Source organism: Ptychodera flava, chromosome 8 (genome assembly GCF_041260155.1).
Source record: "Ptychodera flava strain L36383 chromosome 8, AS_Pfla_20210202, whole genome shotgun sequence".
NCBI classification, from domain to species: domain Eukaryota; kingdom Metazoa; phylum Hemichordata; class Enteropneusta; family Ptychoderidae; genus Ptychodera; species Ptychodera flava.
In genome coordinates, this window is record NC_091935.1 from 23254618 (window position 1) to 23276805 (window position 22188).

Consider the following 22188-nt stretch of genomic DNA (forward strand, 5'->3'; position numbering starts at 1 on the left):
CGTTCTTGCATTCGTAATTTTCAAAAGCGTAATCTAAAAATGCGGACGATGCTGTGTGTTGGCCGCTACAGCTAACACACAGCATCGTACGCAGGGCTAGCGAGAGTTGCCGACATCGACGGTTATTTACGAGAAGTGAATAAAAGACTGGCATTTTTGGAAGCGATCGAGTAGCTGAGGTAGGCAGGGATACGACTTGGGCCCAAGAACGCTGAATTTCGGCAGTAATTTGGCTTTTTACATCAAGTCCCAAAATGGATTTGAAGTCACCGACCCTACCTACGCTACGGGTCTTTGCAGGGCTGTGGTGAGCGGGGCGATTAACTGTAGCGGAACACACAGCATCGTACGCGTAGGGCTACCAACCTCCATGATTAACTACCGGTATATTATTTTTGCCAATACCGTACGTTCATTTGGCATACTTGAACAGGGTTCGCCAAGAACAACATCAATATAGCACGACCAAAGACAGTGAAAACTGCGAAAATTATAGAGACAACTCGTGGTATTGAAAATTACTTACCGAATTTTAAACGATCTGTAGCTCTTCGATCAAACTATGGGTGTGTCCGTGACCGTTGTTCTTCGGGACGATATCTCGGTCTCAGAATCGGTCATCCAAGGGCCATCAACGCATCGCAAACGCTGTTTGTTGGTTTTAAATTCATAGCTAACCTTTACGTACCCTGAATGATAATGTCCTACGGTAATTTTACGCTAAACTGTACAAAAATCAGAGCGAAAAAACGGCGACGATATACTCCTCGCTCAAACGTCCTAACGGCCTACCAGTGCATATCAGATTTAATTTGCCGCTCAGGATTTGACCCATGACCTTTTGGCAATCTGACCAATCATAAAGAAATGTTCACATGATCTACAACAATCTGACCAATCATAAAGAAGTCTTCACATGATATATGACATCATCAGGCGTGATTCTAGAGTTCCGGGTTCAAAGTCTGTTCTGACCCACGCATTGTCTCCCTGCTTCAGCAGCAAGCAGCTTGATCGAGCTCGAGCTCAGCTGCATGCGAGCTTGCGTTTGAAAACCAAAACGACACAAATACATGGGAATAACCTTTCTAGATCAACACAAAACTCTACAAAAACGGCTCCGACATAGCAGTCTCGTGACTTACAAACTTTGCCCGACGATGACTTTCATCGCGCACGTCCGTATTTTGAAGCCCAGCGTGATCACTATGAAACTATGCGTACATTATTATACGCTGGGAAAGCTTTACCGTACGTACCTCCATGCCGTACGTACGCTTTCAAGACCTACTCCGTACTTGCAGTTCATTTAAAACCCGCGTGTGAAAAGGGCGTAAGAAAACACAAAAGAACAAGATATACGTTATTTTTGAGTTGCAGTTCTTTGAAAGACTAGTCTTTTCAAGGGAGATATGCACGTGAAATAAGTTCATTATACGTCGATATTAGCCCTGCGTACGATGCTGTGTGTTCCGCTACAGCTAATCGCCCCGCTCACCACAATTAGCTGTAGCGGAACACACAGCATCGTACGCAGGGCTAACGTCGATATATGGTTCGCCAGAGTTAATATTTTGCAAAGCCTTTTTTTCTGTAGAAACAGTTACGCTGTCAGTGAGAACCAATCATTTGCAAAACGTACATAAAAGTCAGTGATTGATTTATTGCACCGATCAAAGTCAAATGGTAGTTTTTCACACAATTTGTTGAAAATCAAAGGTTTCCTGCTGTGCCAGCTGTAGTGTCACTGTCAATGGATATCTCATCTAAGAATGCGTGATCAAGTGGAGTGTCAACTCAATGTTGTGGCTTATAGTGAGCAATATCTTGCTCAAACTGTGTTATTTAAATATTTTAGCATATCTGCCACAAAAGATTTGACTGATTGTCTTTGTGTGCCTGTTAAGTGCCTCTAGTGGCACATATCGGCACATAATGAAAAATAAGTTCTGGCAGCCTTTTTTGTGTGTAGCTTATAAGCCGCAAGACAGTGGGACATATGCCACAAAAAAAAAATTTCGTAAGGGTTGTTTCAAATTGGGAACAATGACATAGACCTATGTGTCCATAGATCTGAACATATACACTTTAGTGATACTTCTTAATGACCTCATTTCCCTGCCCCCTCAAGACTAATACTCCTATTACAAGTGGGGACTATGTCATTGTCAATGACTTGTTTTGTCTGTTTCAAGACATCTCCTCAGAGTTACCGGCTATGAATTTCCAGTGTGAAAATTTACAAATAATGTTATGGGGTAAATACGAGACCATTACCAGAGACAATTTGAGTAGATGCTACGTCATACAAACAATTACATACTCAAGTTTACATCCGCTAATGAAATTGCGTGGCTTCGTTGTCCGTCGGCCTCTCAATCGACAAGATTGAGAATATGTTGATTTATTTACGTAGTAAATCCTTTGATCAAATCTTTTCTCCTGATGACTATCTATTCTGATATCCCTCACATTAGTCAGAGTTTTGTCGAAACCCACGCCGGCCAAGTGGGTAGGCTCACTACATGCATGATATATTATCCATATTCAAAACATGGTTTACCGCCGTATACCGTACGTGCAAGATACCGCGAAAGTATATAGTCAAGCCTAGCTAAATTTTGTGATTGCGCTAAACATTAAGAAATGTTGGTCTTGGTAAATGATTTTGAAGGATCGGAATACCGATATTTGCTTTTGAGGAAAGATTTCGGATGTCGGAAAATATTTACCAAACTTCAATACTCGGGCCTTCGAAACAACCACAGCACACAGCATGTACTACCGTAAGAATACATTTCATAGAACGGCGGCTTGGTGCAAACAAATTCAGAGGTAGTCAAAACTCACTAAAAATTATGTCAATCCCCACAAAGTTTTTTTGGCGCTGAGTAAACGATTCTTACTCATTGTAAAGAGTGTTCACGATCTGCAAACGGGAAAACAAATAAAAAATTCCAGTCGCTATAAAAATGCTATTGCACTTTGCTCAGACGCGGCGTGAAATCTACATTGCATGCTATACCATTGATGGATTGAACCCCCGATCACTGAAATTCGTCAGGAAAATAAAATGATTTACAAATATGAACATTACTTTTATATCCAGAGCTAGTGTAAGCAGTTCGGGGTCTTTTTGGACCCATAAATTCAACGTGGCTGTCGTTCTTTTCGTAGCCATATCGATCGTGTGTACGTCCGAAAACCAATCAGAACACGCAAAGCTTTTTGACAGTACCGATTGAAACCAATCAGAAATCGGCTACCAACGAGCCTTAGGGGCTGCGCCTCTGTAGCACAGCGCAGCCAACGGTAGAATTGGGACAGGAAAGAATTCATAACGTGTGTAAAGATCATTATTGCAGGCCTTGAATAGGGAAAACAGGCGGCGGCAAGACCTGTGTCAGGCGGCGATTTGCCGCCGGTGACCGGCTATAATTGACAGCCCTGGTCACCCGTTTTCAAAATTTGGAATGGGGGGTCACCCTGTTTTCAAAATTTTGAATAGGGTGGGTCAGCCCCTTTTTGACGTCAGCAAAAAAATAACCCTCCACCCCACCACCCCACCCCCCCACCCCCCCCCGCGAAGAAACTGACAGTCCTTAATATGTTTTTTACAGTACTATAAAGTTCACTCATTTTTAGCTACTATAGACTATAGTCTATAGAAGCTATTGGGATGGGTATCCGTCCGGCGTCAGTCTGTATGTATGTATGTATGTATGTATGTATGTCCGTTTGTGAGGCGTCCGTCCACTCAAATATCTTGAGAACCGCAGTACTTACTGATTTGATATTTGTTGTGTAGATGAAAAATATGATTTTGAGAAACAATTTTTTTTAATTTTTTGATATTGTTGAAAATAGGCAAATTAATGCCAAAAAAGGTGTTTTTGGTAAAAAATCTTCTTCTTCATAACCGCTGGTCAGACAGCTTTGTTATTTGGTATACAGGTCCCTAGGGATAACCCAAATTGTGATGAAATATGCAAGTGTGTATTTTTAAGGAATTTTTTTGTCATTTTTGGTCAAAGTTTGACTTACATTGTATGTAATTCTTGTACTGTATAAACCCTATCAATTCACCCAGAAAAAAATAATTAATATGATTTTAAATAATTGAATTAATTAGGAAATTATCAAAGCCAAAATAATTTTAGTGTGGAATTATCAGAAAGTTCAACTTTTTTTGACAGTTCATAGTGAATTGAGGATTAAAACATGTAAAGGCAACTTTTCTGAATCCCAACTTTGATAATTCTGAACCACCATTTATGTTATCTAAAAGAAATTGCTCATAATAGTTTGTCATGATAGGGTGGTCAAATAAATAGAGATAGAGAAAGTTCTAATTTCCATTTATGGTTGACTTGGTAAGGATAAAATAAGATTACTTTTTGAGGAAAAAAATAGAGTGGTCAATTAAAAGAGTGGTCAAAGTGATAGGGTTTTTATGGTAAAGCTGGGCTGTAAGATTCCTCATGTGCTATTTATAGCAATTATGCAATCTGTGTAAACAGTGCAATGAAAGTGTAACATGATTCCTTATAATGCTTTTGATGACCTTGAACTTCTTAAGTTTCAAACATTTGTCTCTTCAGTGTGCTTTCTCTGAGTACGTACAGTCTCAACTTATTCAACAGAACTACTTAACAATGTTAATTTGAAAGTTAAAATGTGCTTGGTTAATAGGATGAAAATACTGATATTAACAGATAACCAGCTCAAGATTCTTTATAAGCTGACAGATATGCTGTTTTTTATGACAATAAATCTTGATTTAAGCAAGTCTTGTTTACTTTAATTAGAATGTAATTAACTCTGGTTTATTTGCTATTATAGACTAATATAGTCTGATGAAATATGCAAATCTGTATTTTTACGGAATTTTTTCCATTTTTGGTCAGGCCATCCTGAAATGAGCTATCAAAGATACCCACCTTCTTCATCAATCACAAAAGATTATTCTCTACATAACACAGCAGAGCTCTGTCAACTGTTGAGTCACTTTTTTTTCCAAAACGCTGGTCAGACAGCTTTAATATTTGGTTTACAAGTCCCTAGGTGACCTTAGTGAGATAATTCATACAGTCAGGAAATACTTATTTTGTATCCATGTCTATAGTAGCTTCAGGGACTTTGGCCCTATGTTTATAATTGCCCAGCGGTTTAAAGATAGGTTGAAAACATTAAGTATCTGAGAGGAACTTCTTTTTCCTTTGATAGCAATAGCAAATTGCCATAATGCTGTTCTGACAAGCTAGTCGGTTCTTGTTAAGGTCAGCTACAATCGAGCTAGGGGGTCTTGACTACACAAGGAATTCATCATGGTGATCTTCTAAATCCTGAAGCTTGCTTGCTGCGAACAATCAGAAAGTGATAATGAGACTCTGCAAAATATTACTTTGATAGACAGAGATATAATATTTTCACAGTTTTAGAATTGCTGATCTTTTTAGGTGAGGCTATGATCTGGTTTTTACCCCTTATAGTTACATTTTACATGTGAGTACGTGGCCCGCATTTGATTTTTGTTCCAGGGCCCAGTGCAGTGGCTAGTGGACGCACATCGCCTTGCTCATATCATGAATCGCAGACTGTAACAGAGACTGAGTAACTGATATTCCTTTAGAGTTTACGTTGTGATGAAAGAAATAGACTAAATTTTAAATGTTTGATTGACTTAAAAGAAGTAATTAACCTGTAGGAGCTACCGATTGTGTGTATAATTTTGTAGCGAGAAGACGTACAGTCAAACATGATTCACAATGGACTCTTGGCTTCAATGAAATTCTAGGCCTGATTTAGTGCATCCCAGGATGGAGGTAGAAAGAAAGGAGTCACAACAGCTCCAAATAGGGTTACATTCCTTTGTACTGAAGTGGTACATACCCCCATTAACACCTTTGTATCTGAACACTTTTGTATGCCTCGCGCCCTTACTGATGACCCGAGCTCATGGTGATCTATTCTATATGCATGAACTTTGACCAAAAGAAAAATCAGATGCTCAGTCGAGTTCAAAATTGAAAGAACATGTGCACTCACAACCATTTGATTCTCTGGGTCGCAATCATTCTATTGACACCACTTGTTTACACGTCGGTGCACCTCCAGATAAGTTACGATTATTTTTTAAGGAAAACTGAAATGAAGGTGTATGCAATTTCTAAACGACGATTATAAACACTCAGATTAGAATTGAAATGCTTGTTGTGCACTAAAAAGAAAGTTTGGGATATGTTCTTTCATGTGAGATATGGCTCATTTGTAAGCAAAATGTAGCGCTACGGTGAGGCGGTCGGGGATTTTGGTTTTGTGACTTCGCTCACCAGTAGCCCTACAATCCCAATGGCCCTGTAGAGTGCAAAATAGGCGCATCCCACTCGACTAGATGTGTTGATGTGAAATGCTACATATTTACTGCATTTGGTCGTACCAATTTATCACTACTGAAGACTTAACACTATACTACACTTAACCTTGTCGTTTATGGGGTTTGGAATGTGTTCAAACACGTTGATCGCTTTCTGAATATATTTCTGGAAGCAGCCATTACCAACTTCCGGTAATGGCGGCTCCCAGAAACACGGATGCCCCATGCTCAATGTTTATGGAACGGGATCGACGGGTTTGAACAAATTCCAAACCTCATAAACGACAAGGTTTTAAAGCGGCACTTTTCAATCCCTGGTTCTCGCATTAGTGGAGTTCTCCTCCCAGTCAAACACATGGCCAGTATGATGTTTGATTTCTATAACATTAATTACACAAACTCTTCTCAACCTTTTGTCACATGTTGCTAATCCTGCAAACAGAGTTTATGCAAGCTTTTGATTGACGGTCAGTTCAAATAGTCAACGGTCATTGATTCCCCACCACAAACGCTCGAATTTCCTAAAACATTGTCTTCCAGTCGCGTTAGACTTTGAATATAACCACAGAGTTCGATCAGCAGCAACTTCACGCTGACCACTTGGCAATCTGTCTGGGGTTTGCGGCCGGGGGAAAACTAAAAAGTTGCATTTTCTGGAGCGAGTGCCCGCGTGTTGCCTGTTGGTATCCACTTACACAATGAACGCCGCCATACCTTGGCGTCCTTTTAAAGGGAGGCTCCGCCTTTAAGTGTAGTATAGTCTTTAGTCTTCAATAGTGGTAAATCAGTTCGACCAAATGCAGTATATATGTAGCATTTCACATCAACACACCTAGTCCAGTGGATGCGCTTATTTTGCACTCTACAGGGCCATCGGCATTGTAGCGCTACTGGTGAGCGAAGTCGCAAAAACCAAAAATCACTGACCATGCACCCACAGTAGCGCTACAATTTTGCAGCTAGGCTCATTCGTGGCCATTGAGTAGGTGCCCGGTCCTACTAATTGCTGCCAAAGGAAAATGTGGGCCAAATTTTGCCTATTTTAACACTAGGCCAATAGGTTCAATGTATATCATGCCTAGCAAACCAAAAATATTATTGATTTGGCGTTAACCTGATGTTTTCTCCAACGGTTTTGGAACTCGGAAGGCGCTGGACTTTGGGACGTCGCCAGCTTGAAAGTGAGATCAAGATTGGGATGTCTTCCCAGTCGAAAGTATGGCGTCTTTCGGGTTCTAAAACAACTACAGAAAACACCAAATCAATGATATTTTTGGCAACCCAGGCATGATGTAAGTTTAAGCTATTGGCTTAGTGTTAAAATTGGCGAAATTTGGCCTACATTTTACTCGGGCAGTTCTCAGGCAGCTACAGGTAGTCAAGGTAAAGGGGGAAAATCCCCCTGTTGATGCCATCCTGGATGAAATGCTGCAGATTTCTTTTCATGCTGGAAGGTGTGACATAATTTACTTAGAGTAGGCAGAGCGTCAATATGGTTCATAGAATTCATATTTTTCCAGTTTCCAGCAACACTATCTTTTTTGTCTAAATTTTTTCAGCTAAATCCCCATCCTTAAAACAGAAGGGTTCAATAACTGAGCTAATATGTTACAATTTTCTGACCATGATCCCCCACATGCAGAGTTCACGAACCACTTGTACACCAATGGGTCAATAGTGGGGTGAAATGAGTTACTGCTAGAGTATCATTACATGGGTTATATAAGAAGTAATATTTAAAGCCTAAATTACTTCGCTCAACGATATTGCCTATTGTATGAAGGATTGGATAGGATGCGAGCATCGTTGCGGCATATCATGAGCAAAGTAACCTTTTAACACATTTTCCACAATATTTTTCAGGTGCACTGCTTGTCTGGGCTAGTTTTATACTTGCTTTAGCAATTTGCATGTTGTTTTTGTCATCTTGTCCTTCGTGAAACTTGATACTTCCCCGTAGAAGTTAAAACACAAACATGGTGACCATTTTGAATTTCAAATGTGCAAGTGCTGCTAATGTAATTTTTTCTCTAGTCTGATAATTGTGTGAGGCTTTTATTCTTGATTTGAAAGAGAACAATTTATAAGAGCATTCTTTAGGAAAGTTTGGGCAAAAGTGTAAGTCCTTCAGTTTTGAGTTTGGTACGACTTTAACTGATAATGTGATATTAAAATGGCTAGGTCAGTTACATGTAGGTCATGATCAGGATGAAAAGTACACAGTGAACAGTAAAATGCCCGACGGGTCAGGAATCATGTCAATAGGTCAATGTGCATTGTATTGTCACAAAACATGTACATCTTTGTGTCTCGTCTCCACCTGCCTTTCCGTCTGTTTGTTAGATCAAACCCACCAGTCAGGCTGTTTCAGTGCCAAATAAAGGTGGTTCTTTCAGGAGTTTAATATAAAATCAGTCCTCTGTTGCGTTTTCTCTACTGTAAGCAGTAGGTTCTCATTCTACAGTAGTGGCTATACCAGTAATAGTATCAATGTTGCAGCCTGGACGCACTCTTGTGACTCCCCAAACGGAATCCAATATCCCACATTCCCATGTACATCATACATGTACATATACTGTGGGTCACCTAAGGCGCACTGACGAGTCAACTGTGTTGCAAGTAGTATATGATACTGAAGATGACTTTTGTTTTGCATGTTTATTTTTAGGCTTTATATAGACAAACTTTTTGAGTTGTGATTAGAAATTAAAACATTTCACTTGGTATAATATTATAACTTGCATGTACTGACTGAGCTCTGATTGGTAGCAGTGTAACCGCTACAATCACCTGCCTGAAATTCAAGCATAACAATGGGCGGCTTGACTTTTGTTTTGTGCAACAAATTTGTTACAAAATAATACAGTATTTGGTAATGACAACTGACTCATATTGTCCCCAAAATGTGCAAAATGTCCTCAAAAAGAAACAATAGTGGGACACAGTGTTCCCTGGCTTAAAATTCTGTCTGCAACACTATAGTACAGTACCAGCATAGTAATTCTTTGTCTAGCTGAGGAAAAGAAACGGGATCAGGGCCAGGAGTTCCTTTCCTCATACACAAGGACTAATATTTAACTACGTATTCTGGGCTTCTTGTCATAAATATACACTTCACACTGCTTTATTAGTCGTCGTTTGATGAAACTTTGTACACATGTTGGTCACACACAGCTCTAACAGCACATAAAGACATTTGCCAGTATTGTGTCAATTAATTGCTAATTTGCATAAATTATGAATTTCATAATTCCGCTAATATTTCGATAAATACTGACTCAAATTTAATGAAACTTCTTACAGATGTATACATACCAGAGCTGTAACTTTGTGCAAAGGCATTTGGCAGGATCATGTCAATTAATAGCTAATTTGCATATTTGATGAATTTTTGTAATTAGGGTGCTATGTCAAGAAATACCCACTCAAATTTGATGAAACATGGTACAGATGTTGATATACCAGAGCTGTAACAGTATGCAAAGACACTTAGCAGGATCATGTCATTTAATTGCTAATTTGCATATTTTGTGAATTTATTATGACAGCAAATTTGATGAAACTTGGTATAATGTTGATCTCAAAGTGTTGTAATAGCAAACAAAGACATTCAGCAGTATCTTGTCAATGAATTGCTAATTTACATATGAAATGAACTTTCCTAATTATATAAGTGTGCTATGTCCAGAAATATTGCACCACTGAAATTTGATAAAACTCAGTACAGATGTTGATCTCAAAGTGTTGTAGTAGCATGCAAAGACATTAATCATATCATGTCAATTAATTGCGTATTTGCATATTTAATGAATTTTCATAATTAGGCTGATACGTCAAGAAATACTTCTTCAGATTCGTTGAAACTTGGTTTAGATGTTGAGCTCATCTTGCTTTAACTGTGTATAAGGACATTTATCAGTATCATGTTAATTAATTTCTAATTTGCATATTTAATGACTTTTCCTTGTTAGTGTGATACGTCCAGAAATCCTGCATCAAATTTTATGAAACATGGTACAGATATTGATCTTCCAGTAGTGTACAACTGAATGGTGACTTTCTGTTGATAAATTATTTATTGACATATCCCTGATCTTTTGTGATTAGGGTAGCAGCCAAGATTGGTTGAATATATAGGGAAACAATTTGTAATAAGAGATCTATATTCTGAATGACTAAGTCTGATGACGCTTGCTGCAGATGTTGATCATACAAAGATTTACTAGTCACGAAAGGCCTTTTAATTTTAGCATTATCAATAGCTAATTATAGGAAGTCTGACTTCTGTACTGAACATTAGGACATTTTTGGTTCACATCTAGCATTCTGACTTTTTGTGTCAAGAGCCATTACTCAGACATGCCTAGACCATTTTCTTGCATATAATTTGAATTTTGACATTTAATAAGCCAGGGCATATGACATACCTAGGGACTGGTCAGTTTCTTCAGACTGGGGGGGGGGGGTCACCCTCTTTTTGACTTTGATGATGGGGGGTCACTATGTTTTTGAAATGCTCAATAGGGGGGGTCAGTGTGTTTTGAATTTCGACACAGGCTCATCATTGCCTAAAATGCATCGTGCCAGCCACAAATTTCATCAATTAGTTCCATTTCTGTTCAGGACATCTGGTTAAGCATAGAAAATGGGAAACACATTCACAACTCATTCAAAATGTACTGTATTCAAACTTCAAGATTGACACTTTGAAATTCCTATCTTACGACTGACATATGGCAACAATTTCATTACAACACAGAATGACTGTTAAAATATAAATGTATGTAAAATATAATATATAATATATATATATATATAATATATATATATATATATATATATATATATATTATATATATGTATATATATATATTATGTTGACCTTTTGTTTTACAGTTGTCGCAAGGGGGCGATGTCACCCTGTTTTCGAAATTTGGGATAGGGGGGGTCACCCTGTTTTCAAAATTTGGAATAGGGGGCGTCAGCCACTTTTTGACGTTGGCAAAAAATAATCCAACCCCCAGGCCGAAGTAACTGACCAGTCCCCTAATTCTGTCAAACTTGGTAAAAGGACATAACCTATGCCACTACTTGTTTACAATACAATACAATAAGGGAATCAGTCACAGGCAGGGCTTTTGTAGCCGCATTCCTTGCTTCATGTGCTTATATCAACTTCAATTTTTAGTCACTTCTAGTAACAAAGTCCGATTACAACCAGGACTACAATGTATGTCATTGTCAATGACTTGTTCAGTCGTGGTTTGCTGTGAAAATTGGGCAGATAGGCAGTCCACAAATACAATCCTATATATTAAAAAAATCATGTCTGCTGTATTTAGTCCCCATGGACACCGTCCGGGGGGACTTACAGGTTGGTCATGTCTGTGCGTGCATGCATGATTGCATCCCTGCATCCGTCTGTCTGTCCGTGCGTTCACGCAGATATGTCAGAGATACCTGGAGCGATTTCATTCAAACTTGGTACAAGGATTACTTCATTAGTCATACATATGCACGTCGATTTGTTTTGTGATCATACTATCCAATATGGCCGAGTGCCATTTTGTTATGATTATTCATGTACGGAGCCATAACTCAGGCACATCTCAACCAATTTTATTCAAAGTTGGTTCAAGGACATTGACCTACCGGTATATCATACATATGCATGTCAATTTGTTTCACGATATGATCCAATTTGGCCGCATGGCGGCCATTTTGTTACAATTTGAAAAAAAACTCCATGCTTGGAGTTTGCATCACATCATAGGGAAGGGACCATCTTTCAATGGGTATGGCAAAATGTCCACTCACCCACGCTCAAACCAGGCTGTGGATATTTACATAAATATTGTTTACACTTCAAGTATCGTTGCATAAACGATGAATCATTTAAAATAAACTGTCCAATGTCAGTTTTGTGTTGCTGTTTACTACTGACCACCGAATCTACCACAAGCTTTCCCAGTCGCTTAACAATGGAGAGGAGTGATAGTTCTGACTATATTCCTATAACCAGGCATATATTCCTGAAATCGACAAGCTCCCTAAAACAGAGGCATTTGATTTTCCTTAGCATTGACATGATATGACAATGACAGCAACCACCTCAAAGTTGGCAAGATTGATCAGTTAAGGGATTTTATATAACAAAATCAGTACCAAAACTTGAAAAATACACTTTTTAGACAGAATTGCTTGCATTTTTGGATGATGTACGTATAGTCTCAGGACTGTAGTTGCAGCCCTTTTGTAGGCAAAGCCCTCAAAAGAGCTCTATTAACTCAGAAAGCTGATACTGTGACACGTAGAATGCACTGAGGTATGTAAGACCCCAAAAATTGACAAAGTGAGTGTCAAAGTGCTCGATCGAGCACTCTGTGGAAAATGACAAAGTGAGCGTCAAAGTGAGCGTCAAAGTGAGCGTGATGGTGCCTCCAACGATAGGATGTGGTATAATTAATTTTGCCATCAGCTGTGAGATCACATCCCGCCAGGTCGATGTGTACATTCACTATGGAGTTACCCAATAACTTCGTGAATCGTCAATCCAGCCTGATGATTTGGTATGAGTGACATTCCTGTTACTGTTGCCTGTTTCGGGTAGATATATAATCTTCCGAACAGATTTCGCTTCATGGCCATGAGAATTATCATTTTATACCTCTGCTTGCTTACCGCCAGGATTACCGCTGCTCAGAGACTGAATATTCATGAGAAAGTCATTTACCACGGACTGGAAGTGAAACATTCACACCTCTTCCACTCCTAACGATCGCGGAAATACCGCAGGCACAGCGGTAAATGGCATGAACGGCTACAGTTTGCAGTATTTTTTTGAGAGGAGAGAGAAATAAACTAGTACGTTGTCACTGTTGCGTATGTTCAGTTCACTTCCGTCTGTAAAATATTGCAAACTAAATACCTAACAAAAAGGTGAAATTCATGAACACCCCTGACATGTCTTAGGTGTAATCGATGTCAAAAAAATAGTTGACGATTTATCAAATGTAAAGTTCAAGTTAATTACGACACCCAAATTTGTTCAATTTGTGCGAGATCGGGAAGTAAAACTCTGGTCATACATCGGTGTAGAGCCATTCCATGATAGCAAATATCGACATCGCGTCTGGGGACAATTGTCGTGTTTATTTTTATCTATATTTGATAGCAGCATGAATGTCCTTGTACTCAATAAAGAAGGCACTGAAATTACCAGTTAAAATTGGCTAAATACTACGATGGGTTGCGACGTTTTAGCCACATCGTTCACCCCACGACTACGTAACAGCCTATAACCAACCCGACATTCGGACCAACCGGGTAGGCGAAGTTTATTCCTTAAATTTATGCCATTTTGATATTTATACGCCTACAGACTTGAGCAAGTTTACGATCAAGTTTATCATCACTTCATAAACACGTTCAATAAAGAAAGCATTCTGCTATAAAGCTCGTGTCAATAAAATACGCTGCTGGTATAGTTTTGAAGTCCGAAGCTCTGCATTCAAGATTACAGTATGGTAGGTCTTCTTTGGACTTTGAGCAAACAGAACGATGAATGTAAGCAAGGAATAAACTAGAAATATTTATGTGTTTATCACACGACACCAATGTTATGTCTTGTGTTGATAGCATTGTAGTTTTTTTACAGAGTGATAGAGATATTGCAAATCTAGTTGGCGCGATCACTATGAAATAATAATCAAGAAAAATATAAATTGACCGACATATCGACGTAGTTTACGGCTCTGCACGCATCGATAACCATAGTCGCGACGGGGCCCGGGGTACATGTATGTGCCGCTACGGACCACGCTTCTCTAGATAAAAATCGCTCTGCATTTGATGATTTTGAATGAATGTGTCTGTGGACTATTGTAGCTGCACAGTAAAATTTCTCAGATCATTTCTGCGCTGATCGCCATAAAATGCCGACGTTTTGTCAAGCGACGCCGCTCACCGGCACCATTTTTTGTATATCCATGACGGTGATTTTCCCAACAAAATTTTTGGGGGACATTTTACCAATTTTCATGAATTTTCCTGTCATTTTTATAATTATACACTGTTTAAGTGTATGAAGAGAGTGTACGCGTTAGCAGATAGTTGTATCGGGCCAAGTAATGATAGTGTCCTTGTAGCGTTTCTTATGACATCTACGTTACGCTTGAAGCATTAACAACAACACATCAGTTATGTTCGTTGAATTTTATTGGTCAACAACAACAATACGACTAATAAACATAAACAACAATACAACAAACAACAACAACAGCCAGACTTCTGGGTTCCCTATGCTCAGGGGGTTGAGCCCACTGCAGCACTTAAAATTCCGTGAACTTGATTGTTTGAAGTCCTGTCAGCGTGGCTAAACTTGACTGACGTACAGTTCGCGTACGTTCAATAATGATTCTACATAAATCAGACTTGTTATCCAAAGACTCTTGATGTTGAAAGGTCAATTTAGACGTTGCCTGAATAAACACATTGTCTGGAAATCGTTTGCTGAACGTGACACTCTATGCGATGATTGTTTTTTGGACGTGGGATTCTGTGCATGTGATGATCGTGCATTTTCTATCCATTTGACATCACGATTGCCGAACAATGTCTATCATGACAAATGTTTCAGAATTAAAGCAATGTGAAAGAACATCTTTCACCCGAAAAAGTGAAAGTTACAGTAATTTTTTCGGCTTCAGGCGTAAGCTTATGATTGGCTCAAAACTTTTCAGTCTCGGTCAACCCATAGAGAATGACGTATATTTGACCTCGCTCTGCCTGCCATTTGTCAACTCACATACATGCACACTACAGATAGTGATTGACATTGCTCCATCGAGGTCCGTCGACTGCAGGACCTTGACTCCTATCTCTTATTCTTTTTTACTACGAAGAGTAAACTGTAATTAACTGTAATTATGACACCAATATTGCGCGCATCATTGTAAACACATTTTTATTAGCCAACTGGCAAATCGTGTACTATCCAGTACGCGCTAACTGAGCACCCATGCAAGCTATATTTCGCATATTCGCTACATTTTAGCACTCTTACTAAGTTCAACGCTCAGTTCTTCTTTTTTTCGCCCAGTTTGACGCTTACTTCGTATTCAACGCTGTTTGACACTCACTTTGTCAGTTTCCAACGCTCAGTTCGACGCTCAGTTCGACGCTCACTTTGTCATTTTCCACGCTCAGTTTGACGCTCACTTTGTCTTTTGCCACGCTCAGTTCGACGCTCACTTTGTCGAATTTGGGACCCTTACATACCTGATACACTTCTTGCTTTAGTCGCACTTTGAAACTCAACAACAATAAGTGAGAGTTCTCATAATGAAAGCCACACAGTTATATTTTATGGTGAAACAAAGAGCAAGTAATGCAAATTGGCTGACTAATGTTCCTGTTTCAAGTTTCCCTTAGCAAAGTTTGAGCAGCAGTCTGGACCTTTAAATTTTTAGGTAGTGTTACCTCAAAGACAGTGTTCTCTGAGATATGCAATTTTTTAATCACTTCTTCTTTCCATCCAGATTACAGGTTTATCAGTGTCCGTGTTGCTTAGAAGATGGTGACAGTGATACAGGTATCACACCAGAGCAGGTAAACTTGCCATTCCTATTGTACAGTATATCAATTCTCTGTTACCTGTAAATTGTCAAGAATTACCTGCATATGAAATTGGTAGTAGCAGTGGTAGTATTTCATACAAGTAATTGTTACGTTCATGTATTTGAGCAAGGGTTATATTTATCATCAATATCATAAGACACATATAAATAGAAGGCCATGTACCAAAGTGTTGTTCTTGATATCTTACAGTTTTGAAAAATTCTACACATTTATTATTAATTCTTTATCACAAATCAGAAGGAAAAAGCACCTGACCTTAGGAAGTATACAATTAACCCTTTGGCTATCATTGTCAATGTTATGCTATATTACAATTCATTCATTTGACATTAAGTTTCAGTGTTGAGCACACAGATAATTTGACTGTGGGATAGAATTTGTTTTACTCTTGCACACAATATGTACAGTAACAGGTAGATGTGATGATGCCAATTGCAAATGAACTCAGGATCTTTAAACGCTAAATGTGTCATTTAGTATATGTACGGTAGCTGTTGATGCATTAAGTCTGTGTATGCTGTTGCAAGCATGGTACATGTACCGGGTAGCTCGGTCTGCAAAAGGAAAAACAACTGCAATAATCTTGCTATCAGCCAGTGATTTGATGTTGCTGCACCTTCAGTGTTGTTGGCAAACCATCATCAGAATTTTAGGATAGTCAAGAAATATGGTACTGCAAATTCATCATAAATCCAAATTTCAGCATTAAAATTAGTCAAGCGGTGAAGTTTTAGGACTGTACCGGTATAAAGTTGATTATGTAGGCTAGTACAAACAAACCAACGTTTACAAACTTGTATGGAAATATACACATATTTCCACATGCATTTGTTTGCATGTACTGTGATTCACTTGAATTCAGGGTTTAATTACCTATTAACAAATTTGTACAAACATATCCCTGAATCAATGTTGAATCATACAATGTACAGAGGGTAGCATGGGCCCAAAATCTTCAGTTTCTTCTCACAAGGACATGCACTTCTCTATCAGATTGCAAGCCTAGTGACAAGTCATTTATCATAATTTCACCTGTACATTAAAGGTATACTGTCACCTGTTCCAATTTTGCCGCAGTTACCATGGAAAGAGAAAATCTAACCTGACATCACAGATTTTAAGTGGGTGGCCGCTTTTTAAAAACAGCGCCCTCACATGGGCATTTGATTACCAAGGAACGCCGCTGTGACCATATATGGGCATATTTAGATTAGAGGTGACTGTATGCCTTTAAGGACACCTTTTTGTTGAGGACACTTTATGGTCTGAAATGTACAAGGTATGCATGCACCATGGGATTGAACATAATGTGGGCAATGATCATGTTCTTGTCCTGCAGTTCGATACAGATGAGGCTGAATACAAAGTACACCGTGACAAATGTGATTGGAGAGGACAAGTTGTAGAATTTCAGGTATGTAACTTAGGTTATCCATCAACTTGTCTCTTCTTTTCAGACTCCCAGATTCTTTCATTTATGATGGATAGATCTCTAGGAAAACTCCATTCAGATTTGTTCGAATGGCTTGAAATTTATCAGTGTTTGGTTCAAGGGATTTTGTTTCAAAATTTTTTTGTCCATTAAGTCTTTTCAGAGTCCACTCATGTAATTGCTATCACATTTGGTTTCCAAATTCCTTGTGGTTTAGCTGGCATTCCAGTTAAAGGTCACCAAGGCTGAATCTGAACGTGAATTAGTGGACAATGCCCATATCCATAGAAAGATGAACCCTGCCATATCACTTGATGAAAGCACCAATAGTCAGGCGGTTAACATGAAAATTGTCACTTTTGGTTAAAAGCATGAAACTTGGGCACAGTTGTACATCAACTTATGACGAACATTTCTGGATATGGATCCAAGTCGGAAGCGCCCTCTGGTGGTCAAGAAAGGAAACTTATTTTTTCCCTTTTATTTATTGACGTATCTTGGTCAATTTTATCAAATATGCCAGGAAGAATCACTGATTTCATGTTTAATACTGTAGAAATTTCGTTGATGTGATATTTGCACCAGTACTTGATATATAGCTATGTAATTATCGCCCTCTATTGGTCAATAAGTGAAATAATTCCGCCATTTTCATTCTTGACAAATTTAGGTCAACTTCATATTGAAAGGAAGCTTGACTGTTTCCTGGGTTGATATTTCGCTGAAATGATATTTTTCAAGATCATATCCCATTTAATGTAACTTTGAATGATTGTTCAGAATATCAATGTCCTATTATCAACCACAGGCTCATTGTATATTACTTACTCAAGCATAAATACTGAATCTTTTGACACAGCTTGTTGCTGGGTGCATGTTGTTATTGCTTATTGATTCATATCACGACTGAAGTTCAACGCAACTATTGTCAACAATAATAACGAAACCATCAGATAAGCAGAAGATGTGTATCGGTTGAAATCAGGTTTCTGCATGTGCTGATGGGAGTTAAACAGAGAATCTATAATTATATAGTGTAATGAGAGAAAAGCACGTAAGAGTTACATTTCTGGATTTACAGTACTCGCGATTTTAATTGGCACAGGGACAGAGTCACGAGTTTGGTTTTTTGTGACTTGGTCATGTAACATTACTTTGAGACTATTTTGAAAATGATATGTTGCCTTGTTGAAATTTCCTAAAAGTAGCTTAAGTAGCTGTTAAGTTCAGATAGGTTCGTAAACATCACTTAGGGCCTTTGATAATAATGTTATATTGCCTTGTAGGAATTTCATAAAAGTAGCTTCAATATTGGTTACATTTGATAGATTCAACAATCTGGTTTTATAAGCCAAGTTAAAACCAGTGTTTTTATGAAATCTCATTTTCTGAGTGCACCTTAGACAACAAAATTCTGTAGAGACTTTTCAAACATGTTAAAGGGCAGACGCTAGTCTCATACTCTTGACACCGTTAATCTTTTTTTGTCTGTGACTAGACGAATAATAAATATTTCGAAGTATATCTTTGTCAAATTGCACCAAAAAGCGTCAAAATTGGTTGATTGTTTCAAAATTGTTATACGTGAGGAAAATAGCCCCCTCTTGAACTCTGTCTGTGAATGAGTGCCATCTTTATGCCATTTTGTTAAGAAAATAAAACAATTTCTGCAAATTCCATTTATCATAGCGCTTAGAGGGGCATCAAAGTGGTCGTAAGACAACGTTTCTCCGTCTAGGATAGACATTTTCTTGAAAATATATCACTAAAAACCTTTAGACCACTCGCACACTGAAGTAGGTGCAGATGGCAGACGTGTCCAACCAATACAAGCTTGTAGAGTCGGAAGAACCGAGTCGTTCTAGTAAGATAATCCAAGAAATAAATTGGAAACTATGCATCCTTTGTCAGACTGAAACTGATGAGCCATTGCAATGCCCTGCTAATTCAAAAAGAAAAGATATTGGGGCAGGATATAAATATGTTGCAGAAAATCTTATCCAGTTCCATGAACTTAATGCACTCCCTGTGAATGTTGACATCGAGATGCTAGACACGGGATCAGGCATTGAAGTGACCCTACGGGATAACAATGCAGCATGGCACAAACAGTGTAGACACAAATAAGTAACATGAACTTAGAAAGGGCACGCAAAAGGAAATCTGAAGAAACTCAAGAGTCAAGTCCTGTGAAAACCCGGAAAGCGCGTACTGGAAACCAAGATCTCAAGCAAAGTCAAAATATGTGCATATTCTGTGACAGACCAGCTGGTTCTGATAGCCTTCACAAGGCATCTACATTTGAACTTGATTTCAAGGTTAGAAAATGTGCAACAGAACTTAATGACACAAAGTTATTATCTAAGCTGGCAGGTGGAGATATGGTGGCTATTGATGCTGAATATCATTTAAAATGTTTGGCAAAGCTGTATAAGCGAGCACAGGTACAGGAAAGAAAAAGTCTAGGTGGGTCGTCTGAGGGTTTGGCACATGGTATAGCTTTTGCAGAGCTTGTGTCACATTTAGAATCATTTCGTGATACAAAAGAAACAAGACCAGTCTTTTACATGACAGAAATTAAGAAGTTGTATTTATGTAGGTTAGCAGAACTTGGTGTCGAGAATGCCCAGGTACACACTACCAGGCTCAAACATCGAATAGAGGCAGCAATTCCAGACCTCAGGGCATATACGCAAGGCAGACAAGTTGTTCTTGCATTTGACCAAGATGTCGGAGAAGTGCTTAAACAAGTCCGTGATCAAGATTTTGACAGTGAAGCATTAATCCTTGCAAAAACTGCCAAAATAATACGTCGCGATATCTTCAAAACGAAGCTAGAATTCGCGGGAAGTTTCACACAAGACTGTCAGGAGAAAGCTGTACCTGCATCTTTGAATGCTCTTATCAGTATGATTCTAGATGGGCCGGACATTAAAGTGCAATCTGATGAGGCAAAACCGAATTCACAGGCTTCTAAAACTATCTCACAGCTAATTGTGTTCAACAGTGTGAAAGTCAAGGTACCTCAATAATGGCTAATAGACATAGTAGGGACAGAGAAACACCTGTACCCGTATACCTGGCCTTAAAGATCCATTGTGAGACAAGGAAGAGAGGCCTGATTGACACTCTCTATAACATGGGTTTATCCATTTCCTATGATCGTGTCCTCAATATCTCTACAGACATTGGTAACAAGGTTTGTACTATGTATGAAAAGGAACAGGTGGTGTGCCCTCCAAAGTTGTCCAAATGTGTATTCACAACAGCCGCTGTCGATAATATTGACCATAACCCAAGTTCAACTACCGCAAAGGACTCATTCCATGGCACAAGCATTTCTTTGATGCAACATCCAACATTTGAAGCCCAAGGGGTGCCACGTAATGTCCCAGAGCTTGACGGCTCTGAAAGTGAAATGAGTATGAATGGCATTGCACAATTCCAGTATCATATGTTACTGTCCCTCCTGCTTCTCCTGTAAGGAAAGATGTTCTTGTACCTGCGATCGTTATGCCAGTAGAGCCCGAAGGTTCATCTTGCTTAGCAGATACTTTGGCAATAGAGTATGACTGGTTAGAGAATGTAAGAAAGCTTATCAATAAGCAAGAGCTAAGTAAAGATGACTTCATTTCATGGTCTGCACATCATGCATTCTTGCAGCAACCTTTCAGGAATTTCTTACTACAGTTGCTCTGATGCCACTGTTTCAAGAAACTGCACATACAGTTGCCATATCCAGCATTCCATGAACATCATAAAATCTGCTGTTCAGCATCTAAACCCTGAGCAGGTACCAGTACTGGTGATGGACCAACCCTTATTTGCAATAGCAAAAGTAATTCAGTGGAACTTTCCTGACACTCATGGCGAAGATAAGTTTGTCATCATGTTCGGTGGACTTCACATTGAAATGGCAGCATTCAAGATCTTGGGAGACTGGCTTGATGGAAGTGGTTGGACAACAGCACTGCACACAGCTGGCATTGCTTCTAGTGGCACAGCTGATTCCATGATTAAGGCCACACATCTAACCAGAACAAGGCGTGCCCATCAAATCACAGCAGCTGCTCTCTTTATCACACAACATCAGGCATACTCTGCCTACAAAGATTTGAATCCAGAAAATCCTTTGCAATTTACATCCTGGTGTGAAAAAATGTCCCTTGAACAGCCTCAGTTTCAGTATTGGTCTCTTGTTCTTCACTTGAACTGTGCACTTTTGAGTTTATAGGTTCGATTCGAGCAGCAGATTTCTCAAAGTATGTTGAATCACTAAGACAGCTGATGCCATGGATATTTAGTCTCGACCACATCAATTATGCTCGATGGCTTTCGGTTCATGTGCGAGATATGTGTGCTTTACAAACAAAACACCCAACAGTGCATCAGGCATTTTGTTCAGGAGCATTTGTTGCACATAAGTCTAAACGTTCATTTTCTGCAATGGCACTTGATCAGGCTCACGAGCAGAGCAATGCACTGGTGAAAGGGGATGGTGGTGCAGTAGGGCTAACTGAGAAACCCATCAGCATTGAGACGCTGGATGATCTCTGGTCCTGAGGTATCCGAATGATACAAGAGTTTGAACACAACAGTGGTATAAAATTTACAAGAGAAACCACAACACACCATGAGCAGTCACAAGCTTTTCAATTATCTTTTGCAAAGGATGTCTCAGCTCTTGTTGATGTCTTCAATGATATGGGAAATCCTTTCAAAGAGGATAGTGGTGAACTAC

General features: G+C 39.0%; 1 protein-coding gene across 1 annotated transcript in view; it reads left to right on the forward strand.

Moving 5' to 3' along the window:
* The window catches only part of LOC139138814 (uncharacterized), a 54831-nt gene that overhangs the window by 14741 nt on the left and 17902 nt on the right, over positions 1-22188 (forward strand). Inside the window, exons 2-3 of the mRNA XM_070707354.1 lie at positions 15916-15985; positions 17355-17429. Of these exons, the coding sequence (XP_070563455.1) occupies positions 15916-15985; positions 17355-17429 (145 nt within the window). The remainder of the gene's footprint in view (positions 1-15915; positions 15986-17354; positions 17430-22188) is intronic.